This window comes from Emydura macquarii, unplaced genomic scaffold, assembly GCF_026122565.2.
Source record: "Emydura macquarii macquarii isolate MOO-44397 ecotype Brisbane River unplaced genomic scaffold, CSIRO-AGI_Emac_v2 contig_1483, whole genome shotgun sequence".
Taxonomy (NCBI): Eukaryota; Metazoa; Chordata; order Testudines; family Chelidae; genus Emydura; species Emydura macquarii.
Window position 1 is genome coordinate 1,619,319 of NW_027131620.1, and position 27,457 is coordinate 1,646,775.

The window sequence follows — 27,457 nt, forward strand, 5'->3', positions numbered from 1 at the left end:
GGAAGCGGCTCTTTGTTGAGACACCTGGTCCCGAGGCGCGGCCAGTTCCCCTTCTTCCCCGGGCGGCCCCGTCTCTCCTTCCCCTTCCCCCACGTGCCGCCCGGCCCGGCCCACGGGCGCCCCCCTTTCCCCCCTGTGCGCCCCTCGCCGGCCCGGTCCCAGGCGGGTAGCGCGGCCCCCTGCAGCCCCCGGGGCCGGGGAAGTGGGGGGTCGGGGGCGAGGCGGCGAGGGGGCCGCGCCGCGGCTCTAACAGGTGGGATCCCGCGGCGAGGAGGCGGCGGCCGGAGGGGGGCGGAGGAGGCAGGGACGGGCGGGCGGGCGGGAGGGAGGGGGACGAGCCGGAGCCGCCTGTGATCCTGTGACAGGAGCGGCTGCTGCTGCTGCTGCTGGCGCCGCCGGTGCCTCCCTCTGCCCGGCTCGCTGTCCGGCTGCCGCGCTCCCCCTCCCGGGGACTCGCCCCCGCAGCCCGTCCCGACTCCATCCCCGCCAGCCGGGCCGGGCCGGGCCGGGCCGGGAGCAGCGCAGCGCCGGGGCCGGGCCGGGCCGGGCTCGCCGCCGTCCGCAGCCCGGGACAGGGGGTCCGGGCGCTGCCCGCGGCCGGCATGCCGAAGCCCCCGCTGCTGCTGCGGGCGAGCCGCCCCGGGGAGAGCGAGCTGGGGCGGCAGTTCCGGGACTGGTGCCTCCGCACCTACGGGGACTCGGCCAAGACCAAGACGGTGACCCGGAGCAAGTACCAGCGCATCGCCGAGGTGCTGCTGCAGGGGGGAGCCGGCGCGGGCAGCGGCGCGGGCGGGGGGGAGAAAGGCAAGTTCCAGTTCTGGGTCCGGTCCAAGGGCTTCCGCCTGGGAAGCGGCCCCCGGGAGGCGGCGAAGATGGGTCAAGTGGTGTATGTGCCGGTGAAAACGGGAACGGTCAGTGCGCTCCGGGGGCTCGGTGTCTGTCTGTCTGTCTGTCTGTCTGCCCGCCCGCTCGGTCTGTCGGTCCGTCCTTCCACCTCCCCCCCACACCCTACACCCACCCCCACCCCAGGGGGCTGGGGCCCAAAGGAAGGGGGAGGGGGACCCCCGATTTGGGGCAGCCCGACCTACCCCCCCACACACACACAAACACCCCTCCCGGCCCCTGTCCCGTCAGCGCTAGCGGGCACATCCCAGACACACAGCAGGGTGCACGTGAGCGCGCATGCCCTGGGCCGGGGGGGGGGCGGCCCAGACTCCCAGTCCGGGTGCCCCCCCCCCACTCCCCCTAGAAAACAGCCGCCCCAAGCCCCGGTCTGGCCAGGTCCCGCCTGCACCTCCCCCCCCCCCCCGCACTGCTGACTTGCAGACAGACCCCGTGTGTGTGGGGGGGGGGGGCAGAGCCCCCTTGCGGGACCCCACGCTCCCCGCCCCTGAAGGGGGGGGTGGCGGGCACAGCTGAGGCGGACCCCTCCCCACCCCTGTCCGATCACGTCCCACCTGAGCTTCCCCTCCGCCCCCCACCCGTGCCTGGCTAGGGCTGGTGTGTGTGTGGGGGGGGGGGCGCGGGCCAGCCCCTCCATCCCCGGCTGGGCAGGGCCGGCCCGGCTCCCCCCGGCCCGGCTCTAGCGGCGGGGGGGCGGGGGTGTGTGTGTGGGGGGGGGAGGATGCAGATGAGGTTGGACACGAGTTCGGGGGAGGAAAGCCCCGCACACGCACCAGCCCCGGCCCCGGCCCCCGCCGCTCAGCCGAGAAGCGGGGCGGCAGCTCCCTATTTTGTGTAGGGGGGGGAGAGAGAGAGAGGAGATCCCCTCCCCCCCGGGTCACTGCACCTGCCCCCCCCCCGCCCCGCCCCGCCATGGGTGCAGAGCCGCGGTTCGGGTGCCAGCTCCCAGACTCTGCGGCTCCCTTCCAGCCCACGCGGCAGGGCGCAGGAGGGGGAGAGGGGGGGGGGCGGCTCCGGACCCCCCTTTGCAAACCCCCCCCCCCACACACACACACACACCACCGCAGGACCTGCCCGATCAGGCTCGCCTGCATTTCCCACCCGCAGCCCAGGGCAGAGCGTCCAGCGCTGGGGGGGGGGAGGGGGGGCCGGCGCCGGGCAGGGGCAGCTCCCCCCCCCCCCCCACGCCTCTCTGGGCCAGGCCGCGTCCCCGCCCCCGCTGACCCGGCCGGCGCAGGCTGGAGCCCAGCCCCCGCTGTGGGAGCGGCTCCCCCCCCCACCCCTTCCCCAGGCGGCCGTCCCGCTGGTGTCCCCGGGCCCGCTGCGGGGAGGGGGCGGAGCGGGACAGCGCCCGGAGCCGGGCCGTGCCTCTGCCCACCCCACCCCACCCCGCAGCCGTCCCGGGAAACTCCCCGTCCCCGGCCGGAGCCTCATTGTTCCCTGCCCGGCTGGGGCGACGGCGCAGGGCAGCGCCCGGCCGGAGGTTGCAGCGCCCGCCCCCCCCCACACATACACACTCCCCGCCCCCCAGCAGGCTGCTGCTGCTGCTGTCCCGGGGAGGAGAAGAGCCAGCCCCGCCGGAGCCATTGTTCCCGGCCCGGCCCGGCCGGGGAGGGTGCGCGCCAGCCGCCGCCCGCCCCCCCGCCGCAGGGAGGCACCGTGTCGCTTCCAGCTGGTGGGAGCAGGAGGTGACCCCCCCCGGGGCGGGCAGGCGGGCGCCCCTCCCGCAGTGGGTGGGGTGGGGTTGGGTTGGGGGGGTCAGCACGCGGGGGGCTCGCTGGCTGGGAACTCCCCCCCCCCCCACACACACACACCCCGCCCCGTCCTTTGCACCATCTGCCCCCAGCGCCCAGGCGACCCGCTTGGCAGCCCGCGGTGACTGAAGTGCAGCGGGGCGTGTGCCCCCCCCCCCCCCGGGCTCCCCGGCCCGGCCCCCGCCGGCGCGGGATGGAGGGGGAGAGTCGCTGCTGCCGCCTGGCCTGCCCGCGGCTGGGGAGCCTTGGCCGCAGGACAGTGGGTAGAGAAGGGCTCGGGGGGGGGGGGCGGGGGTTTGGGCTGGGTTTTTTTTTTTTTTCCCTCCCCCCCGCTGCTGCTGCTGCTGCTGCTGCTCTGAGGCGCAGTGTTTTCCGTGCACACGCACAGACTGGAGCATTGACAGGGCTGGAGGATGCTCCCATTGAGGGCAGCCCATCTGTGGCAAAGGCTTCTCAACGCGCTATTTACCTCCCATCTGGTCTGCCCTGCGACTGGGGGAGGGGGAAGGGTCAATCTCTCCCTCTGTTTTCCCTCCGTAGGGCAGAGAGGCTTCTGTCTTTCTGGGGCCCCCCCGTGTCTCTTTAATTTTTGGAGACAGCCTACTCTACACGACAGTCCCTCCCCACCCAGAAAAAGCCACCCAACCCTGCTTTGGCTGAGTGAGTGAGAAACACCCCCTCCCAGACAGGGCCCAGAGTAAGCGGCCCCCAGATCCTCTGTCTCACTAGCTGCGCTGTGTACATGCCCTGATCTTTCAAATGCTGCCGAGTCACAGTACCCCAGAGAGGCCAAGCCAGACTCCCTAGACCCTGCTGTTAATTAGTGAGATACCCTGTCCCTTTATGGTGCACAGCCAGGTCCTTAGACCTGATGGCTCCCTGAGACCAGTGCATGTACCAGGCTCCCCAAAAGCATCATGTCCCAATGAAGCCTCAACAATGAGCGTAGACCCCTAAACTCCTCTATTACAGAATCCCTGCAGCAGCAGGCTACAAATACTAGACACACCTAGACTTCCATAAATCAACAAACAAAAATCAGGCACACCCTCGGGAGACAGCTGAATTTTCAAAGGGACCAGATAGCACATTGCCCAGAGACTAATACCGTAAGAAGTAAAAATTGAGGGCATTTTAAAGAGACACTAGCTGCAGGAAAGGCCCATCACTGATGCTTCCCCTTAAATCTAAAGGTGTCAAATCTATAGAAGTTGTGTGTCCCCCTCCCCCTTTTTTTTTTGGCTCAGTTACTTAAGAGGAACCATTATGTTGTAAATCTAGTGAAAAATTTTGAGTTGATGCATTTGCAATTTTTTGTTTTGTTTGAAGTATCTCTGAAAATTTAAAAATAACTTGACAGGATTTTTCTTCAGTTGGTGATAATTCAGTGATTCTGTGTCCTTCAGTGGGCTTTGCTAGTTTTATATAGATGGGTGCATTTCATTATTCACATATGTGCAGGCAAATAACTCATGAAGCTGATACTAGCATTCTGCTCAACAATAAAGTGCATGTTCTGGTTTATCTTTATTCTGTTGCTCTTTCCAAATACTTCTGGGTTGGTGTTTCAGTTGGCTTTCCCCGCATCAAGCTACTCATCTATCTGACACCTCTTGTCCTGAACCATCTTCCCTCTCCTCGTGTACCTGTCAAAGACTTCATGTGCTCAGAACCGTCCTGAGACTTGGGACCCAGAGAAAGAATAAGCATAGCCAAAATGGAGCTGGGGTGAGCAGGGATGAGGGGATTCTGCATGTTGCTATACGGTATCTGCAGCGTGTTCCAGGAAATATGAAGAACCATGAGTGAAAGATTGAGAAGAAGAGCTAAAGAATGTGTGGAGGGCACTAGTCGGGTTAAGATCTTTTCTTCTAATGACAGAGTCAGGGCCACTCCTGTTCTGGAGGGGGGAGGGAATGGCACGGTTATTATTGGGTGTTCCTTTTGGTCTTGTTTATTCCTAATTGACATAAGTGTTTTCTGTGCAATTGTGGTTAAAACACGATTAACGTGTGGTTCTTTTCTCTCTTGAGTAACTTTCCCTTGCCCTCCTTCAGGCCTCTTCTCAGAGCAGGCCTAATCAGATTTGGTTGGTTTGAAAAATAGGACTGTACAGTGAGAAGGGGGCAGCTGCCTTTGGTGATGGTCACAGCAGATGGTGGTCTTTTTATTGACGAATGGGTTGGGCATAGAGACAGCAGTGCGGAGTGAGGTCTGGCACAGAGTTTGGATTTGCCTTTCCCACATGAGTGTCCTGAAGATCCAGGTCATTTAACACAGACAGCAAAAACCAAAGAAACCAGGATGCAGTAAGTCTAGGAAATTTGGTACCTTGCTGGCAGCCTAACGAGTCTGTTCCGATATTAGTTCGATTGTAAGCTCTTTGGGCCAGAGACTTAAAAAAAAAGTCCATAAAGAGCACCTAGCACAATGGGGCCTCTGTGCTACTGCAATACAAACAACAGGTATCCTGCAATTCCTAAGTGCACCCTCTGACTGCTCAACTATTATGCTTTATAATAGGCTGATGTGTTGCTGGGATGTTAGTACTAAGGCTTGAACCCCAGCATCCATTAACCAGCTGGCCTACTACGTCCCTGAGCTTGCCTCCAAACCATGAGAGTATCTGTTCATGAGGGAGAGTTAAAATGTGGCTTTCATTATAGTCTCATGTTTCTCTTGCTCTAAGTATTTAGCGTCCTCTGGGCAGGGTTTTCCTACAGATGAATGTTGAGATGGAGATATTGTGTAAGGAAAAATATGACATTTTTAGTGACAGCTGGAGGTGTTGATTTGTTTTCATGTAGCACCAGGTGCTAGGGGAAGGGTTAGACCCAGCCTTTGGTTTGGGTGTTAGCTGCAGAAGTGGATATGCACACTCTCTAAATCAATGCTATACTTCACCCTGTGTGGTGCGCACTTGTCACAGCTATGGAACACTGGCCAACCTAGCAGGATATATTCATTCTGGCAGCCAGTGATACAGGCTACGAGCACGAGTCAAATTGGACTGCAAGACGAGACATGGGAAAGCCTTCTCTTACACTGACCCTTTGGGCATTGCACAGGGCGCTGGGAGTGTTCAGGCTCTGTGGCAGTACATGCATTTGCTTTTGCTCTCCTTTGCCTCCTTATTCCTCTGCAGAGCTTGATATAAGGTTCCAGGATTTGTTCCAGACAGTAATGAAAGGCTGATGGCATTTTTGATGGTGGGGTTTTGCTGACTTCCATGCAGAGCCCACCTAGATATTACAAGGCAGGCTCCCCAGAAAGTCGAGGTGTTTTGAAATCATGTCAGAATGATCCATTCAGAGATCCCTCGAGAAAGATACTAGACTAAAAAAGACCAAGAAGGGAATGGACGGCGGCCTTTCATCAACAGCAGAAAAATCAATGTGGACACTGTATAAAGCTGACAATTACAACATAGGCCTAAAAACTTCTTAGTTTCTGGAGATAAGGAGTGGAGTGCCATTGAATTGCATGAAAACCAAAAAACAAGAGATCTCAGAATGGTATGCATAGTGAGAGCAAGCTATCTTTAGGACACCAGACATGGAGAAAGGAGTCAGACCTAATGGCTAATAGAGACCACTCTTTTCCTGGTACAAGTTGCCCTAATATTGTCGTTTGGTGCCCAAAAAACCCACAGTAGCATAACCTTTGAGAACTTTAGTCTACAAAAGTGTTCACTGTCATAGCTAACCACTCAGGTTTTTTGTGCTCTTCTGGTCTGGATTAAAAACCAACAACATCCACAAAGATTATTGAAATGAAAGAGTCAGGTGGTACAAATGGATCCCAAGACATAAGCTGAGAAATGGCCTGTTATTTAACACAAACCTACTTGCAAAGCCTGGTGCTGAGGGTGCGCTGTGGGTCTGACTTTTCCCAAGTAATTGAATTGATGAGTAGCATCACATTTAAAAGTACACTTGACAGCCTGGCACAATACTGACAAAACGCACGAGCCTGTAAACCAAGTCCTTTGTGGTCCCTGTATACTGGCCTATAAAACCTTCAGATTCAGTTCTCTGTGTGTCTGCACAGGATCAATTGCAATTTTTACCCTGAAAAGTTTTCAGGAAGAGTAACATTAATGAAAGGCTCACTCTTGGATTCTCAGGGTTCTTGGTTAAAGTTCACTGGTGAGCAGCAGTAGTCTCTGATATATTTGCAGGCTGAATTTACGCAGCCTTAGCTTTCTGTGTGTGTATAAAGAGAATTGGCAGTCTTGGAGAATGAAGTTCTCTATTCATAAAAGAGGTATAGCATGGATAATGGCAGTGCCAATTGGACCTCAGTCCTGACCTGCTGAGTCTCTCCTAGGTGTGGGATAGGAGATCAGTCTCTATGGTTCATTCAGTCCTTGGCCTCTGCGCCAAGATTTCCAGCAGGTTCCCTGTTAGTATCAATTGTGTTAGTTTTGTGACATTCACATGGTCCAGTTCCCATCAGATGGAGACCACAAAACAATCATCAGCTGGTAACCATTTTTGGTCACTACCACCAACTTGGGCTGCAGTTGAACTTGCAACCCACAAGTTAAAGGTTCTGTATCCCATCGTTAGTCCACCAAACCATCCAGTCCTCTCAGCTTTGGCTGACTGAACAATTTTTAAACAAAAATGCAGACCCTTATCTAAATTGTGCACCCTACACAATTCCACACTGGATTTCATTGGTGTTGCACAGGGCATAGCAGGAAGGATCTGGATCTGAGACTAGGAGCTTTCTCCCACCCCACCCAAAGCTAGTCAAGTCATTTGGTTCTGTCACTTGAAATTAAAAAAATTGCTTTCAGGTTTACGGCTCTTGATTGGCATCGATTTAAAGAAGAAAAAAAAGCAACCAAACACACAACTTTTGTAAAGGCCTGTTACAATAAAGTTAAAATGAAGAGGAAAAAATCCAGCTCCAATCAGAAACACCATTGTTTAAATTGTGCAAGTTACAGGCAGCGTTCACGAAGGGAGAAAGGGACTGAGCATGGTGGAAGCAATAGGAAGGAAGACAGCCTGTATATATAAGCATAATTCAGGCCTCCATCTCCACTCAATCTTTCCAGACCCCTGCCTCAAAGGAACTTTCCCATATTTTAAGCAGGAAGGTGAATCAGTCACTGCTAAAGGGTGGCAGTAAAGCCCAGCAGAGGCCACTAAACTTGTTTCACTCGGAGCTCTTTCAGGGTCCGTTTGCCCAAACCATTATCAACACAAACCTCTCAGTTAAACCAAAATAAATTGTTTTTGCTGTTAAATTAGAGCAGACATGACCAGTGTGTAAATTTACTTTGTGGACAAACAAATGTCTGAGAAGGCACAAAGATGGATGGAGGGATATTAATGGAGGTTCCGTTTATCCACCTGTGTTGACTTTTTAGCTTCATAGAAACTTGTCTGCATTGCTTTGACAGCAAAGTGCATATTTATTTCTCTTTGTCTTTGGATCCTTTCTCTAGCACGAAGTAGCAATTACCTTCCCCTGCTCTCATATTAGCTGTGCCCTGCCCTGGAGAACTGCATTGAAGATGGGCCAAAGCCACCATTGAGTTTCAGTGTCCTCTCAGTCTAATTAGCTGATTGTAGCAATGGGTGGTACAGAAGGGACCTGTTGGCCAGAATCAGCTTCTTTATGGGAACACTTCTGACTTCCACTCGTAGCGTGGCTGCCAACAAAATAGTAGCAATTTATTTAAAAAGAAAATAGCTGCAGAGTGTGTGTATGTCAGGGGGCAGGGAGGAATCACTAGCTGCAGGGCTATGGAGTAGCATTTTCTTTTATTGTGTAGCATGGGTGCAGCCGTCAGTCACTCAGAGTTACCAGGAGAGGTTGGTTAAGTTTTACCACCATACTGCATGACTCCTCAGAGAGCGAGGATTCAAGAACCGATGCAATATAAATATTTTCTTTCAATGATTGTGCAGAGTGTTGGCTTGACAGCTCCGGAGGACAAGGTTCTCTACCCACACACTATGAGTAGCATGGACAGCCTTCGTGCTAGCTTCCCTCACACTGCCTGCCTACAGACCTTAATCCTGACCTGGAGGGACCACTGCTAAGGGAAAGAGGGTAATTCAGTCTCCATGGCCCATTCAATCCTTGGCTTTCTGGTGAGACTGCTACATGTAGTGGCTGTTTTATGGTGTGGACTTCTGTCCACTAAGACTTGACTGACACGCGTCAAGCCCACATCACACGAGCCATTATAAAACAAACAAACCAACCCCAAACAAATCAAAACCCAAAACTGGTTGGTGGCTACTAGTCTGGGATGGACTTGAATGAGTGACCTAGAAACAAAAGGCTCCATATCTTAATACCCTGTAGGATTTGGTGCTGGGGGTATCATCCCTTTGGTCCTGAATTTCAGCAGGCAGCAGAGCATTGCTGTTTTGAATCTTGCAGCATTAGGAATAAGAAGCCAGCTTTGCTGCAGGTCTGTGTGTGTTTCTGCACCCTCCACCCCCTTTCCTTACAAATGCTTTAAGATGCTTTATTCCCATCATCAGTTTTGATTCCTGTGGAGTGGCTCCCCTAACTGGAACCATGTGATTTTTCATGAGATCTGACTAGTTGTGGAGAAAGGCTGCCTGCTTTTTCTCACCTGCATAGTGTGTTTTGATCCAGCAAAAGCCCTTGAGCTGGTGACAAAGGTCTGAATGTGGGCTGGAAAGTACAGTCCTGTCTCTTAGCAACTGGTTCCTACCTCTGAGCTCTCTGAGCTTGTGTGGGACAGAGAGCATCAGTCATGCTTCTGCTGTACCAGGAAAGCACTGAGCAGGGGGGTGGAGGATCAGGCCTGCCTCAGCCACAGCCAACACAGTTAGAGAAGCTCAGGCATTTCTAACACAAGCAGTCCTCTGCAAGTCCTAATCAAAGCTGCGGTTTAATTGCTTTCCTCTTGCCCTGTCTCTTCAAGGTAAACAGATAGTCTACTGGCTTGTCCTGGGAGGCTGTGTGGCAGCTACCTGGAGAGAGGTTATTCTGCATTATTGATGCCTTTTTGGTCTTACTGGGAGAGGGACACAGCCCGTATATTTCTAGAAAAATAAGATATCATGGGGTCCTTCCCTGAGACTCCCTCTCCCTTCCTCGGTTCTCAGAGATATCTACATTGGTCGTTTTCTGTTCTGCTATTTCACCCTCCTATCTCCTCCCTGAAAAACCAGAGGTGATTCCTCCTCAGCAAGCATTTCTCAGAGTCTTTTGCATCCCTAACCTTGTTTCTTAAGCATTTGCATTAATCCCTTGCTTCATCCTAATTAACCTGCCGATCGGCCCCGCTGGAGTCTTCACTCCTCCTGCAAAGCTTGTGTTTGTACAAAGTATAACCTGTCAGCTGCCAATTTATTTTCCATGGGGAGGGCAGATTATTGTAATTGTCTGTCTTCTCTGCCCCATTTGGATTGCCTTCTCCCTTCACACTCTACCTCCTGCTCTCAATCAGAAGCACGTTGCAAAGACAAACCTCACAAAAACCTAAAGGAAAGTCAGTTTAATGGCTGCCATATTGCCCATGTACCCACCCTGTTGTGGCTTAGTCATTGCCCTGAATATGGTCCCACAGCACTGGAGTGTTTCAGATCTGAGGGAAGGGGTCTTTATAGATGGATTTACAGGTTATAGCAGTCAGCATTGGACGGCATGCTAGAGTTCTGTTTTTCTCGCATTCTTGGCCCAGCATGTATAGATTCATAGATTTCAAGGCCAGAAGGGACATTGTGATTATGTGAGCTGACCTCCTGCATAACACAAGCCATACAATTTCCCCAATATAATCCCTAGCGCAGATCTGTTAGAAAAACATCCAACCTTGATTTAAAAATTGTCCGTGATGGAGACTCCACCACAACCCTTGGTAAATAGTTCCAATGGTTAATTACTGTCACTGTTAAAAATTTACACTTTCTTTCCAGTCTGAATTTGTCTAGCTTCAGTATCCAGCCATTGGATCATGTTAGACCTTTTTCTGCTAGCCTGAAGAGCCCATTATTAAATATTTGTTCCCCAATGTAGGTAGTCATTGGCTGTAATAAGACAACCCTTAACTTGCTCTTTGTTAAGCTAAATAGATGCAAGGAGCTCAAATTATCACAACAAGGCACGTTTTCTAACTCTTCTCAGGGCTCCTTTCTGAACCCTCTCCAGTTTATCAACATCTTTCTGGAATTGTGGGCACCAGAACGGGACACAATATTCCAGCAGTGGTCGCACCAGTGCCAAATACAGAGGTGATATAACGGCTCTACTCCAACTCCAGATTCTTCCCGTTTATGCATTCTAGCATTAGCTCTTTTGGCCACAGCATCACATTGGGAACTCATGTTCAACTGATTATCCATCACAACCCCCAAATCTTGTTCAGAATCATTGCTTCCCAGGATAGAGTCCGCCCATTCTTTGTTCCCAGATGTGTATATTTACATTTAGCCATATTAAAATGCATATTATTTGGTTTGACTAGTTTGCCAAGCCCTCTAGTTCACTCTGAACCAGTGACCTGTCCTCTTCATTATTTACCACTGCCCCAATTTTTGGCTCATCTACAAACTATCAGTGATGATTTTATGTTTCCTTCCAGGTCATTGATAAAAATGTCAAAAAGTGTAAGGCCAAGAACCAATCCCTACAAGACCCCACGGGCTGCAGTGATGATTTCCCATTTACAGCTGCATTCTGAGACCTATCAGTCAGACAGTTTTTAATCCATTTAGTGTGTGCCATGTTAATTTTATATCATTCTAGTTTTTTAATCAAAATGTCATGCAGTAACAAGTCAAATGTCTTCCAGAAGTCTAAGTGTCTTATATCAACACTATTACTTTTATCTACCAAACCTGTAATCTCATCAAAAAGAGATATCAAGTTAGTTTGACAGGATCTATTTTCCATAAACCCATGTTGATTTGCATTAATTACATTACCCTCCTCTAACTTGCAACACAAACTTGCCCACATTGATTAGGAATCTATACCTGGAGAGCGCCATCAACTTCTGCAGAAGCTAAGCTTTCATTCACACACAATATCACTTTTTAAGTACATCTCTTATGTTTGTGAAGAAAGCCTTCCAAACATGAACCTAGAGTAACAATGCATATTTTCTGAGTCAGCAGAGAGAGAACACAATATCCCGTCCCCCTGGAGCAAGGGCAGCCACGCCGATCTCCCCCCCCCCAAGCAAACATCACCACCGCCCCATCAGGGAACTGGGTGTGGGGCCAGCATAGATTGATTTAGTGGGAGACTGGTGATTTCAGGCCTAAGCACTGGGGGTCGCTTGGTCAGCAAGTAGATAATCAGGCTGGTTAGCATGTTTAGTCCATGGGCTAGTAGGTGTTGCTAAAGTTTTCACAGCCTGGTTAATGGAAGCTGATGAAGTCTGCATTTTCCTAGATGTGCATCCTGCTATTCCCATGGAGTCTCCAATATGGGTCCATGATATATATATATAGCATTGCCTGGGAACTGTGGGCTGGGTTAAGGATGTTGTGCGGTCTTAATTCAGAGGTTCTTGACCATGGTCAGTTTGTATTAGGTTTAGCATGGCTGGTAACTTATTTTACATATAATTTTGCTTGTCATTGCCCCTGGACTGTTGAACTGCTCTAGCAGTGTTACCCCTCCTCTGCAGTTTCATTTTGACATCAGAGTGTCCTTACTGATGTGCAGTTGTTCTGCACAGACTGCTGTTTAGCATCAGCTATTTTCCCTGAATGCAACAGAACTAGGCCTCTGGCAGCAGCTTAGGTTGTTGCAAAGCCCAAACTGACTGGCCTTTCATTACCTCTGAAATAGTCTGCGCTGTTATCCTATGCTCACCTCTCCTAACCCAGGACACCAGCTCTAGCACAGGAGAGCCAGATGCCCAGCTGCGCCTAGCCCCCAATATATAAAGGCATGCTGATTTTGTGGGTGTGACACTTACCTCTCTGCTGTTAGCCTCATTTTCCCTCCACCCATTCACAGTCTCCTTGTGGAGCGGTGGCTTAGCCCTGCAGCTGTACCAGATATCCTGCCCACCTGGGACCAAACAGGAATCCAAACGAGCAAGGCCTGTTGCTGCAGGGGTTTCTCCCCACCACCTCTAGGTAGCAGACCTTGAGGCATAGGGCAGCCCAGCCCCTCTGCCTCAGTTTGCAGGCCCAGGGCCATGCAGATCAGCAATTACACCAGCCTCAGTGTTCTGCTTCACACCCCTCCCCCAGGCTACTTCCTGTCCTGTCTCACCTGCTTTCTCAGCTGCGGTTCAGCCAAGAACCCTAGCTCTGCTCTCAGTCCTGAACTCTGTAAAGCTTTCCCTTCGCTACTCTCTCTCTCTAGCTTGGAGAAAAGGCCTTGCCTTTCGTTTCCTGTTTCCCCCTTCCCAGCAATCTTTGCTTTCGGCCTGCAGACTGCAGCTCAGACTCAGCTCTGAGCTTGGGCTGTTTTCCTCCAGATCCTAAGGCCTGAATTTCTCTTAAAGGCCCTGCTTGCTCTGTGACGGATTGAAAACAGTCCGTCTCTCCCAGTAGCAGGAATTTCACTCGTGTGCCACCATAGAAGGAATATATCTCTGCAACTTTCTGTATTCCCAGAATTGTAGCCATCTCTCCCTCACAAATAAGTATTTACCTTGCAAAAAAGTATTGTGTAAAACTCTAGTTAGAGAAGCACTGTGGTCTGGTGCATTTGAGCACAGGGCTTGGACCTAGGAACTCTTGAGTGCTAATCTTGCAGCTCTGTCACTGAATCGCCGTGTGGCTTTGGAAAAGTTGCCTATTCCCTGTACCTCAGTTTCCCCCTGGATGTAATAACACTTGTCTATCCCATCAGGCTGTAGTGAAGATTAGTTGGTTAATAAACCGAATCCTGTTCCCATTGAAGTCAGTGGGAGTCTAGCTGTAAGTGCAGGATTGGATTCAGTGTTTGAATAGTGGTTTGAAAATACAAAGTGATACACAACTGCTTATTAGATGTAGTTGGGGGGAAATTTGATGAACATTTTAGCAACTTTTTTTTTTTTCTTCTGTTTTCCAACCAGCTCTAGAGATGATCAGAAAATATTCTTAGAAAAAAATATTTTCGGGTAAAAACAGGAAAAGAACAAAAATGTCACGAACATTTCTGACGATCTCTGATTATTACTGTATGGCTTTCTCTCTTGCCCTAATGTTGCTGCAGATTCCTAAAGCACACACAGTGTCCAGTGCACTATAGACTAGAAGGAAGAGTGCCGTTCTAGGAAGCTAGCTTTTCTGTCTCAGCAGCATCAGTAGAGGGAGCCTGCTGTGATTTAACATATCCCCTGCAAAAAGCTGCTTTTATGCTATACCCAAATACCACCAGAAGTGAACTTCCTAATGCCCCAGAGAAGTCTAAATACAGAAGTCAATCAAGGACCAGCTTCCCATAAACGCACAAGTACCAAGAACAGTTTCTTGATCAAAAGTTCCAAGAGTTCATATTGAAACGGTATCCCTTTCATTATGAGAGGAGGGTGTGTAGAATGAATAGTTGTCAAGCTGGGCTTGTTCACCCTTGCACTCTACATTTCATCCACACCTCCCCAGAGCCAGAATGCAAATAACAGATTTTGGGGATCAGAGTTTGAAGTCAGTGGGGGCAGTTTGCATTCAAGGTGTGGAACACTGAAGACACACCAGCTAGTCTCTGCTGAGTGAATTCTGCTGTCCGGATGTGACACAACTGGAATCTGCACTAAACGTTGCAGCCCCCTCTCTGGTGGGAACTTGGCTTGTAAAGATTTCTCAGTAAATTCCCAATTCCAGTTGCTGACAGGCAGATTTTCCCTAAAGAACAATGATTAAAAAATAAATAAACAAAACTTGTAGGGAATAAAAAATAATCCAACTCAAAGAGAAGAGAGAAACAAAACTGCCTGAGATGAAGTGTGTAAACATCATGCTTAGTAATTCCAAAAGAGGCATTTGCCAGAATCTCTTTACATGGACCAGACAGAACCACTGGGAGTTTGCAATAAGGCATGAGAGACTGTTCACTAGTAAAGACGGCGGGAGCCCCTCTGAGTGTGGGATAGGGGAACCCTGAGTGAGAGTAAGGAATATGGAACAGCACTATAGGGTCAGGACTCAAGGAACCCAATTTCCGGTCAATTCAATAGCTCTTGATTGGAAAGTTGTACAAGTGTAACAAAGAGGCAGAATGTCGGTGACATGTGACACACCCCACTTCTGTGTGTGTGAGAGTGAGTGGGGGGGCAATACCCCACCCCACTATGAGACAGCAGGAACTCAAGCAGTTAGAATGCCAGTGTGGGACGGGGTGCATGGAGTGAGAAGGATGGAGACAGGCCCTTTTGCAGCATGTGGGGAAGACACAGAGACAGGAGAGGTGGAAACTAATGAATGTGGGTAGAGGGTCTGCTGTATGGACAGAAAACAAGAGTTCTGCCATTATCAAGCAGCAGTTCATTGGCAGGAAGTGGCTTTTTATTGACAGGAAGTTGAATTCAGCTGGTATCAGCCCTTCGTCTGAAGGCCAGGAGAGCATTTATCTGTAGTGAAACAGAGCAAACAGGGAAGCTCTAAGCCCCACCCCCACCCGGTTAAGCCTCTTGCACGTTAGGGCTGACCTCCCTCCTTAAAATGTGCTACTTTTCCTTGGAGAAGCAGAGCTGGGGAAGAGCTTCACTTCCAGGTCCATAGGGAGAGCTGCCTGCTCCCTTCTAACGGGCAGGGATTCTTCCTTCTGGCCTACGGGGGGTTCACAGCCTCAGGTCCCATGCCTTGCTTTTGTGCTCACCCCAGAGAAGTGTCAAGTGTCCTCAACTCATTGACTTCAAAGGGAGTTGAGGGTGTGTGACATGGTACCTTGCAGGAGTGGGTCCTTTGCTTGCAACTCAGGTTAACAGGAGGCAGGGGTGGAGTTGGGCTGGGCACACTTGCTGATGGATAGTCAGCGGTCCACAGCACAAAGCCCGCCACTCATAACATGGTCTCTTTCAGGAGATGCCCGGAGCTTGCATTCATTCAGCATGGAGCAGGGAGTGTCTGGTTACTCTGGAGTGGGTGGTAACTTGCACTGGGTCAGGGTAGAGGTCACGGGCAGGGCAGCGTGGAGGAGATCAGGTGGCAGCTTGCCTACATTAGACACATCAGATTGAGGAAGAACAAGCAGCTTTACTTTTCAGCGCTGCCGCTTCCTCTAACGTTTATGCTACACATATCTCTGATTGCAGTGGTCCTCACGCAGTGGACCATTGATGCACCACCAATGGTTGCAGAGCCCTCCCGGGATGACCCAAGCCCTGATGGACGTAGGCCTCTGTGAGGATGTGGTCTGCTGAATGGAAAGGGTGGGTTTAATGAGCTGTATTGATAAGACACTGTAATAGGCGGGAGAGAGGGCCGGACAAGAGGTCAGTTTGGGCAGGATGAGGATTTACAACCATGAGGAGTAGGCCGGAGGTTTAATGGTCAGCGTGAGACAGCAGAAGTCTGTAGGACAGAGGAAGAGGCTTCAGATCTGAATTGAGAGGCAGCGGCGAGGTCTGACAGGCAGCGAGCAGGGCAGCAGCAGGCTGATTGATGTAGGACAGAGTGGGGTGTTTGGAGCTGTAATAAAGGAGGGATGATGGAGGGGTGGGCAACACAGAGAAGTCACATCCCTTGTAAGGAGTGAGTGGGTGGCAGCAGGCTTGGCCAGGATGGCCTGTGTGGCTAGGGAGGGAATACAGGACAGGTGAGATAAGTGTATGGTTGCAGCAGGTGTGCATGGCAGGGGAGGGGTTTTGAATGTGTAATAGGAGCTGGACGTGAGGCAGGGCAAACGCTGCAGCGTCCACTCATTCTCATCCCCCACCCGCCAGCCAGTGCGGATGCACAGGGGCACGGGGATCCCTCCCTGTCCCATGAAAAGGACCCCTGTGTCTTTAACACCCTCCTCCCTGCCCCCTCGCCACCAGCCCCTAGTCTCGGAGCCTTTCCCCCTGCACTGACAGCTGGTATCTAATTACTGTGTGAGAATGAAAAGTCAGGCTGTCCCAGCTCGAGGGAGCGCGGATTAACGTCTCCTGCAGAATACACTTCCTCTGCTGGGTTACCATGGTTACCCTCATTACCTGCCTGACGAAGAGGCGCTCGTGGTTCCAACAGGGCTTTTAAACTTGGCCTGGGGAGGCCGGCGGGTGGGAGGCCAGGGCTGGGGGGGAGGGCGGGGGGGGGGAAGGGAGGGTCCTTTCCTTTCCGTGCAACCTTAGCGCTGAGAGGAGTCTGGGTCAGACCCCGCCGCACGCAGCCAACTGAGCAGATGTCACCGAGGCAGCCTCTGTATTCTGTCAACAGTCATTAACACGCGGGAGGGAAGGCGCCCAGCCTGAGCTGGGCGGTTCAGGCACCAGGCCCTGGCAGCAGGCCACTCTGGCTGCCTGCAGAGGGAGGGCGGGGAGCATGGTGTGGTTATTAGAGAGGAACAAGGGCTGGATGGAGCCAGGCTCAGATGCTGCGCAGATACGGTGTAGGCCCCGAAGCCAGCCGCCCCCAGGGCACGGGGTCATTGCCAGCTGGGTTTAGCAGCGTGTCCCGAGCGAATGGGGGCCGTCATTCACCCGCCCCCCCACGGGAGCTGTGCTGCAGCAGGCAGGCTACAGGGTTGGGTGTAGTTTGCATGGTGCACGGGGGGAAATCCCTGCCCGTAGAGGCGAGGACGTGGGCCCCATGAGCGGGGGGAAGGAGAGGAGCAGAGGTCCTGTGAGACAGGAGAGTGGGCGCTGGCTCCATAAGGAGGAGAGAAGGAGAAAAGGCACAGGGACCCGGAAAGGGAAGAGAGGACTTGGGTGTGAAGGCAGCCGCCCTGTGAGGAGGACGTGAGAAGGAGCAGACAGGCCCTGGGAGTGAAGAGAGAAGAAGGGGGACACGGGCCTCGTGAGAGGGTTTACAAGAAAGGCATGGCCGTGTGAGGGGGGAAGAAGAGGCATAGGCTGTACAAGGGAGGAAGAGGAGGCACGGGCAGGCTTGTCATCTGGCCCGGTTTTCTGAGGTCGCTGGCCTGGGAAATCTGTAAGGGTGCTCAGTGCATGCTGCCCGCTCTCCCGTTTTATGGTCGCAGGACTGTGCTGTGTACCTCAGAGGTGGCAGCCCTGCACTGGTGTCATGAGTGGGAGAGAGAGAGAGAGGGAGAAAGGGCCTGGGCCTCAGGGAGGACGGGATTGGGGCCAAAGGCATGGGCCCTACGAGGATGACAAGGAGAAAGAGCACACCGGTCCTGCGAAGGGGGAGATAGGCCATGAGCCCTGAGATAGGGGAGAGCAGACATGGGTGCAAAGGCATGGGCCCAGTGTGGACAGTCAGTTAGAAGAGAGTACAGGCCCTGTGAGAGGGTGGAGGGGGAATGGGGCCCCACAAAAAGGGAGTTACACCTGGGTGTACTGTTATGGGCCCCACAAATGGGGGAGAGGACACAGGCCCTGTGAGGTCATGGAGGACAAGGATGCAAGATCACAGGCCCTGTGTGAGGGGATATAAGCGTTGCCATCGCTCCTGCTTTTATTGTGCGTTTTGCCATAGTTGGTGTTTTCTGACGTTCCACACGGTCTCAGCATCCCGGGCTTAAAACGGGTGAATTTCCCCTCATTCAAAATGGCTGCCACTTTCTGTTACTCTCAAGGGGGCTGAAGCCAAACTGCCCACAGAGCCCCCCAACCTGCCCCCTGTGCTCAGCGACATTGACGCCAGCCTGCCTTTAGGGGTAAGATGGCTGCTGAGCTGGAGTTAGGCAGCTGGCGTGGAAACGGTGAGGAGACAGAAGACTGGAGGGAGCAGGAAAGAGGCTGAAGAGGTGCAGGGGGAGACTCAGGAGGGTGCAGAGGGATGCGTAGGGCAGGGGAGACTCGGGAGGGAGCAGGGGAATCGGGTGCAGGAAGAGACTGTGGGAATATAAGAGGGAAAGGTGCAGGAGGAAGCCAAAGATGTCTGCATGAGGCAGCCGGGGGAATGTTGGAGGTAGATGAGAAAGATGGAAGGGGCAGGGTGCTGTGCACGCATGAGGAGACTGAGGGCTTGCAAAAGAACATGGGGGTAAGAGGAGACTAAGGAGAACAGAGGAATGTGGGGAACAGGAGGGAGGATGAGGGGACTTAAGGGGAATGTGGCGAGCAGGGAGGAACAGGAGCAACGAGCAGCAAGGCCTGCATTTTTGAATGTGCATTGCAGGCTGAATTGTGTCCCTGCCCTGTATACACACACGCTGAGGGTGAGGGACTTCCCTCTAAAAGCTCAAAAACAAACAAACTCGAAGGCAAACAACCACCCCTCTGACCCACCCCCCCACCAATTTAATTATTTTTGAAAAAATACTAATGATTTTTAAGTCAGGCTCATGATATTATGGGGACCTGATTCACAGTTTTTAGCACTTGTGGTGAGCAAGGAAGTGGGTGCAGGCCCTGTGAGGGGCAGTTTATTGAGGTGCTTGTTGGACACCTCCTCTTGAACCTGGTAGTCAGAATAGGAGTTGGTTCTAAACTTCCTTAAATCCCACAGGGATCGACCCAATCTGGCTAACTTCCTTCTGTATCCAGTGTCTTCCCTACAAACCGCGTCCACCATGCTTCACAGGGTTAAATAAACACAGAGGGGCATAGGAAAGGGAGAGGAGCCTGGAAGCAGGACGGAGAATCAGGGAAGCCATTCCCCAGGGCAGGAGCTGCAGAGGAGGGGATTCCCATACCAAGAGCGGGAAGGGATGCAGGAGGCAGCTGGTGCTAGGTGAGTGGATAGGTATAAAGAGACACCCAGTCTCTGAGTTCCGCTAGTCCATGGAGCATTTTAAAAGCAAGGAGGGCAGTTTTGAACTGGATCCTGGAATGAATGGGGAGCCCCTGCTGGCATAAGGGTGAGGGTTTGAATAGTTGTTGAGGGGTGACTCCGGGTGTGGATGTTTTGCATGTACGGTTATTTACAAACCCCTTCAAACCAATTGCTTTCAGGGAAGGAGAGGTCTCACTTGTTATATCGGTTTGTGCTTGTATCCAAGAGTTTTAGAAGAGCTGGCAGATCTCACTGGACCATTAATGTTGCTTTTCAATAAGTCTTGGAACACTGGGGAAATTTCAGAAGACTAAGAAAGCTGATGATGTGCTAATATTTACAAAAGATAAACAGGATGACCTGGGTAATTATAGGCCTGTCAGCCTGCAATCGATCCTAGGCAAGATAATGGAGTGGCTGATACATGACTCGATTAATAAAGAAATAGAGGAGGATACTATAATTAATGCAAATCAACATAGGTTTATGGAAAATAGAACCTGTCAAAGTAACGATATTTTTTATGAGATTACAAATTTGGTTGATAAAGGTAATAGTGTTGATATAATATACTTGTCTTAGACTTCTATAAGGCATTTGACTTGGTACCACATGACATTTTGATAAAAAAACCACTAGAGTGATATAAAATTAACATGACACACATTAAATGGATTAAAAGATGGCTAACGGATAGGTCTCAAAATCAGTTGTGAACAATGAATCATCGTCGAATAGGTGTGTTTCTAGTGGGGTCCCACATGGATCAGTTCTTGGCCTTACGCTATTTAACATTTTTATCAGTGACCTAGAAGAAAACTTAAAAATCATCATTGGTAAAGTTTGCAGATGACCAAAAATTCAGGGGAGAAAAGGGGGTGAATAATGCAGAGGGCAGGTGCTCATACAGAGTGATCTGCATGGCTTGGTAAGCTGGATGCAAGGAAACCATATGCATTTGAATATGGCTAAATGTAAATGCCTATATCTAGGCACAGAGAATGATGGCCATACTTACAGGATGGGGTGGGGGCTATCCTGGGAAGCAGCGACTCAGAAAAAGATTTGGTGGTTGTAGTGGATAATCAGCTAACCATAAGCTTCCAGTGCATCGCTGTGGCCAGAAAGGCTAATGTGAGCCTTGGACGAACAAACAAGGAAGTCTCCAGTGGGAGTGGAGAGTGACGTTATTTTACCTTTGTATTTGGCACTGGTACGACCAATGCTGGAATAGTGTGTCCAGTTTTGGTGTCCATAATTCAAGAAGAATGTTAATAAATCAGAGAAGGTTCAGAGAAGAGCCACAAAATGATCAAAGGATTAGAAAACATGGCTTTATAGGGTAGACTCAAGGAGCTGAATCTATTTAGTTTAACAAAGAGAAGGGTAAGGGGTGACTTGATTACAGCCTATGAGTACCTACATCGGAAACAAATATTTAATAATGGGCTCTTTAGTCCAACAGAGAGAATTATAACACGATCTGATGGCTGGAAGGTGAAGCTAGATAAATTCAGACTGGAAATAAGGTGTACATTTTTAACAGAGTAATTAACCATTGGGACAATTTACTAAGTCGTGTGGATTCTCCATCACTGTCAATTTTTAAATCAAGACTAAATCTTTTAGAAAAACACCTACTCTAGGAATTATTTTGGGGAAATTCTATGGCCTGTGTTATACAGAAAATCAGACTACACTAGATGATCACAATAGTCCATTCAGGCCCTGGAATTTACAAATCTTTACTGAATATAATCTTTATTAGGCCGCCATCTCCTTTGAACAACTGATTGACAGTCCCTTGAATGGTTGCTTAAGAACAGGGTTCATTTTTTGAATATAGTAAATATGTATACAAGACTCAATTAAAAACATTGATTTAGGCATAATAATTCACACTCAAAAATTGGAATCCAAAAGATGAGTTGTGGGTCATTTACATGCACAAGTGCACAGCTTGCATGTGCATTCACAGCCTTTGCACGTGCAAATTAGGCTTGCACATCCTTGCTTAACCTTTTGGAAATCAGGCTCATAATAATACGTAAATGCATGTGTATATATGCATATATATGCAGTAACTCTATTTTCTTAAGAAGCAGGCCAAATGTTCTCTTCAGGAACCTGACTCCTAGAATAACTACCCTTACTTTTACACTAGACTAGATATCCCCATCATCTCACATCAACACTCGTGGCTCTGATTCTGTTTGAGGGAGTGACATTAGCAGCTGCTGGGTACTGAAGGATGCCTCTTCTTTTTTTGGCACACCTTTCCCGTGGGAGTTGACACCATTCTTGCCAGTCAGATAAGAGGTACAGTGTTCACCACATTTTCCACCCCCACCAGTCTCTCACACTGCCATGTGGCAGGATTACAGCCTCTTGTTCTTCAGCACATCCTAACACACAAAGAGCAGTGATGGTGCTGGTAGCACTCAGCTGCTGTGTGTGTGTGTGTGTGTGTGTGTGTGTGTGTGTGTGTGTGAGAGAGAGAGAGAGAGATGTTGGAGAGGTCAGTGCAGGGTGGGAGGGTGATTTAGTTTTGTTCTTCAGGGACCTCATCCTGGCACCACCGTAAAAGCTTGCCCTGCTAATTGGTCTGAGTCTGTGGGGTTACATCTGTTTAGTATTCCCCAGCCCTCCCCCCGCAGCTTGCAGGATGGGTTGGTATAGTGTGCAAATCCAAAGAGTTTCTTCTGCCTCTTCCCAGCCTAGTGAGATTACTCTAAATTATGAAAACTCAATTTTTCAATTGGTAAAAATTCCACTCTGGTCTCTTCCCTGGTTTTTGTTCTTGGCCAATTTTCACTGGCAGCTTTAGTAGCACAATAGCAGCAGCAGCAGCCGCCCCTGCCCCGGCTCTGATAGTAACCTCCCTGGAGCACTGTCTAATTTATCCCCCCTCATCCTATGTGCTCAAGGCAGTTCAGGGTTGGAACATTGTGCCTGTCCCCCCTCCAACCACGTTAGCCCGAGGCCCATCTCATCACCCCTGTCGCCCATCACTGATACTAACTCAACTTGCCTGCGCTGTTGTAGGGGGCAGATGGACTATCGGAGCCTGAGGGCATCTCTCTGAAACGCGTTGCTGTGGTGGAAGATTTCTTTGACATCATCTACTCAATGCATGTGGAGAGCTCAGCAGAGCCAGGCAAAGCACCCAAACATGCTGGGCAGAAGAAAACCTATCGAGCGGTAAGACTTCCTCCTTTATTCTCCAGACATCAGGGGGCAGAGATGCAAAGGGGAAAGGCCCCCTGAGTGAGTGAGGAATTGGTCTGATGTGGGGGAGAGTGGGCACAAGTGAAAGCGCTGTGTGCGCGCGCACACAGACGAGTGTGGAATGAAAGAATGGTATAAAGGCACAGCAGCTGTTTTGGGGACACAAGCAAAGAGGGTGGGGGGGACACAAGTGTACAGTAGCAGGGGTGGGAATGGCTAAACAGTAACACCCAAAGGCAACTCCACACATAACCAGCAAAAAAAATCCTCCAATGACTTCCAGCATGACTGACCTTGGAGCATTACTCATGTAAGAGGTGATGTTTACCCACCCCCTATGTACCCTGCTCTATGCCATCTGCCTCTCTTCCCCCCTCAGTTGCAGAGAAATGCATTATTTCTTATCTGCTGCTGAAGGAAAGGGCATAGCTACCGCAGGAGATTGGGAGCCTGCTGTTCTTTCCCCAGCTCGGATTTGCTGTGGGGCCTTGGGTAAATCACTTCAACTTTCTGTGCCTCAGTTTCCTCATCTGCAAAACTGAGGCAGTGACAGGCACCCGCCAGTGGTAAACTTTGCAAAGTGTTGCCTAAAGTGCAGAGAGCCAAATTTCAGTCTATCCCCCTTGAAGCTAGTGGGGGTTAGGCCAGGAATGAATTTGGCCAGAAGTGTATTTAGGGAAGGTTAATATTTCTCCTTCCTCTCCATATTCTTTCAACACAAGTATTGGTGCCCTGTTTCTTTTACATGGGGCACTGAATTTACTCTCCAAGTTCCTGCTGCTGTGTTGAATCCTGGAGGCCTGAGGACCTGGCCACTTGGAGAATTCCTTCTTTGTTAGGACTGGCCAGGCAGCAGCTTGTTCTCTGCTGTATGCAACCTTCAAGCTCCTGCTTGAGACTCCACAGGGCTATCCACGCTGCCTCAGCCCCTGCACTAAGCCTGCCTGCCGCTTGGGATCACGCAGGGCTCTGCTGCATGCTACTTGAGTCCCCACAGGGGTGCAGCCTGCCAAGTATGCTTATGTCCCTGCTCCAGACTGCTGAGTGCCTGTGGTGGAGCCCACTCCCCCTGCAGAACCCTCTGTGCTCCTGGAATCCCTGCTCAGGAGCAAAGAGCTCCAGGCACATCTCATGTCCCCATTGCTTGTGTCCCTGCAGCAGCCTGCAGCGTTATTGTACGCCCTGATTCTCTCTGGCTGGAGGCAAGCGACCTCTCTGTAATTAAGGAGGGCACCTCCACCAGCATGACCGCAATTCAGAAACTTTCCGCTCATTTCCACAGCAGAAGGCTCTGACCCTCCCTAATTCCTTCAATTCAGCTCTCTGGAGCACTAATCTGTGCACTGCACTGCCTCAGGGGAGCAGGCTGGATCCGTCTGTTTTCCCAGGCCTGCTAACAGCAGCAGAGCGCGCCATGCTCCACCCCTCAGATTCCCTCCTGAGCTGAGATCACCACATTAACAGCGTGTATCCCTTTCTGACCTGGCAGGACTCGACTGTCCTCCCTTGTGCCCCATCCCTCTGCCCTGGAATTCATTTGCTGCCAGGTTTGAAATGTGAAATACTGTGTATTAAAACACAGCTTCAGATTCTGGTGGCTTGATGCACAAAAGGGTTCTGTCTGGATGGGCAACTCCAGAAGATTCAGTGTGTCCCCTGCTATTTCTCTCTCTCCCTCCATGCTAATCAGAGTCATGGGAGATTTTGCCCTTGTACGTAACCTCCAGAGAGAGGCAATCAGAAAGGGAATTTGGATGGGAGATAACTCATCAAGGAAGCTGTCTGCTCTGCAGAGCATCAAATCAGCTGAGAAATAACAATTGTATCACTAAAATTAGCTGAAATTTGCAGCAGACACCATGGGGCTGCTGGAGTGAATGAGAGACGGGAACTAGCTGGGCCCATAGTCCTACAGGCATGGCTAAGGGGACAGTTCACAGTACACGTCAGACCCTCATGTTCACCAGCAGCATCCTTCATGCACCTGAATTTTAGTCCTTTTGTGGCGAGTTCCTGATAGCTGAATATTGACAAATGTCTCACAGCCACCTTGAAAAGCAAAGACACTCATTCAAAAGGTTGTAGAGCAAGATTGGTCTTTGTCTAGAGAGACTGAAGGAAAATCCCATGAGGGGGAGGCTCTGCAGCCCCAGTTTGAAGCTGTGGGACAAGATCCCTCAACTTTCCACCCATCTGCTATTAGCATGTAAAATTGGAGCTATGCTGCCACTTAGTGGAGATAAATGTCTCTTCCCCCCTGATAACTTTAGCTTGCAGAAGTCTGTTTTAACCATTATCAACCAATACAGTGCCCCCTTTTCTCTAAAAGACTTTTTTCTTCTTTTAACGTTCACCCTTCTCACTTTACCTGAGGGATAGAAAACGCTTGGATTTTTAAGTTGTTTGCAGTGTTGTTGGAGCCATGTTGGTCCCAGAATATTAGAGAGACACAAAGTGGGTGAGGTAATCTCTTTATTGGACCGACTTCTGTTGGTGAAAGAGACAAGCTTTCACCGAACTCTTCTTCAGGTCAGACCTTGTCTCTTTCACCAAAAGGAGTTGGTCCAATAAAAGATATTACCTCACCACCTTGCCTCTCTGGATTTTTGAGGTTCAGTTTTTCTTGGCAAAAAAGACTGAATGAAAGGAGTGCTTCCATTGGTTAGAGCAGAGACTAGGAGTCAGGACTTCCTGGCTCCTCTATTCACTTGCTAGAACAAGTCACTTAGATAAAACAGTGCAGGTCATTAACCTTTGAACAAACTCCCCAGGGCAGTGGTGGATTCTCCATCTCTTGATATCTTCAGATCAAGACTGGATGCCTTTCTGGAAGATATACTTTAGTTAAACAAAAGTTACTGGGCTCAATAGTGGGGTAACTCGGTGAAACTCTTTGGCCTGTGTTATCCAGAAGTTCAGACTAGATAATCTAATGGTAACTTCTGGCCTTAAAATCTATTAATCAAAATTTTCAAGTAGTGTCTTGATTTTCAGAGGTGTTGAGCCATCTGCTGCATCTCCATCAGAGACGTGGGTGCCCTCCACCACAGTCAGGCTGCTTATTTCCATGCCTAAATAGGAATATAGGTACTTAACTTTAGGCACCAAAGTTTGGAAAATTTGGCCTTTGATTTTCTGCAACCTCGTTTCCTTATCTGTAAAAGAGGGGTAAACTTGTACCTACCTCACAGAGGTATTAATGAATTAAATTTCTCAGTATTTGTAAATATGTTTCCCGTTCCCTGGAGAAAGTGTCAGAAGTACAAAGTTTTAACAGTAGCTGATTTTCAGTATGGAAGAGACAGAACTTCCCCTAAAAAGAGTAATGGATTCTTCCAGTTACTGGTAAAATGGTAATTAACAGCGCAACCAGAACAGGAACCTCAGAGACCTCACTCTGACCGAGTTTAACCACCCCCCAAATACTACACTGTTCTCAGACTTTCCTGCTAGGAGTAATTGTAGGGAATGGCATAGGAGAGTGCCAGCTGTGTCAGACATCCAGAGATCCATTCCTGTCATTTGGGGTCACTAGTGGCCTTAACTTGTGACACGCTGAGCCCCTGAGAGGTGCTGTGCTCTGCCGATAACCGTTAGGGGGATAAAGACACTATGCACTTCATGGGATTGGGCCCTACAGGAGTGCTCCACTGAGTTAATCCCGTACTTTCCTATGCTGAGCAAGGTGAAGTGGGACAAGGTCTGTGATCACTTGTGTCCTTTGGTTCTGTGTGTTAAGAAGTTTCTCTTATCTAGGATACACAGATCTCTCATTGTTTTCCCAGATTGCAGAGACCTACGCTTTCCTTCCAAGAGAAGCTGTGACTAGATTCCTGATGAGCTGCACTGAGTGCCAGAAGAGGATGCATTTTAACTCCAATGGCCTGGAGCCCAAAGGTAAATGCAAATGAGTTGAGCTAGCATAGGTGACTCTAGGCATTTCACATTGAAATGTAGTCATTGAATGGATATCAGGATGCTGTCTGGTTAGCAATGATATTTCTTTTCCAAATGGATTTCATTACCCATATTATTGATAATACATTAAAACTGAAAAAACTGTGCAAACATAATTTACTGTTCACTATTTCTGCTGTTTTTTGTTTTGTTTTTTGCCTTCTCAAATTAGATAAGGGCAACAGACTAGTCAGTTTCATTTTGTTTCTGGTCAGTCACTTTCACTTTCCCATTCTCCTGCACCAGGACCTAATGTTTGGATCAGAAACACTACAGATATTTCTGTTGGTTTTAGATTTTGTGAAGGCCTTTTCTCCCCCTTTTACAAAAAACACTGAGCAAGTTTGAAGGGGAAATTTAAGGACAAACTATTGATTACATGATGAAAGATACTGAATAAGTTTGAATAACTGAAGTTTCAGATAATGAAGTAATTTGCAGTACTTAATAGACATGCAGGTTGTGATTCTATTTTGGATAACGGAGTGTATTTGGATAATCAAAGATTATGCTACGTCAATGTATACACCAAATATCACCACGGCTGTGGTATTTAGTTTCATTATCCTTCCTTTGTAAATCTATCTGCGAACCTATCTGCAGTTCTTGGACTTCAAAGACAAACAATGCATAACATTAGGCAAAATTCTCTGCTGATGTAAAAAAATATTTATTATAGTGAGTTGTAAACTTATTTTGTGTTACCAAGTACAAAACAAACCTCCCTGAGACAAGTTTCTCTTGAACAAAAATAATTTACCCCCTTTCCCCCCGCCGTTCAGAGAATTAAAAATATTTAAAAAATTTTAAGGCAAATGTGGTGCATCTGGCAACTCTCATCAA

General features: G+C 49.9%; 1 protein-coding gene across 1 annotated transcript in view; it reads left to right on the plus strand.

Annotated features, from left to right (window-relative positions):
• The first annotated feature begins 568 nt into the window (after positions 1–568).
• Positions 569–27,457, plus strand: part of NOL4L (nucleolar protein 4 like) — a 91,082-nt gene continuing 64,193 nt past the window's right edge. The window contains exons 1-3 of the mRNA XM_067553965.1: positions 569–911; positions 22,475–22,630; positions 26,443–26,554. Of these exons, the coding sequence (XP_067410066.1) occupies positions 603–911; positions 22,475–22,630; positions 26,443–26,554 (577 nt within the window). The 5' untranslated portion in view covers positions 569–602. The remainder of the gene's footprint in view (positions 912–22,474; positions 22,631–26,442; positions 26,555–27,457) is intronic.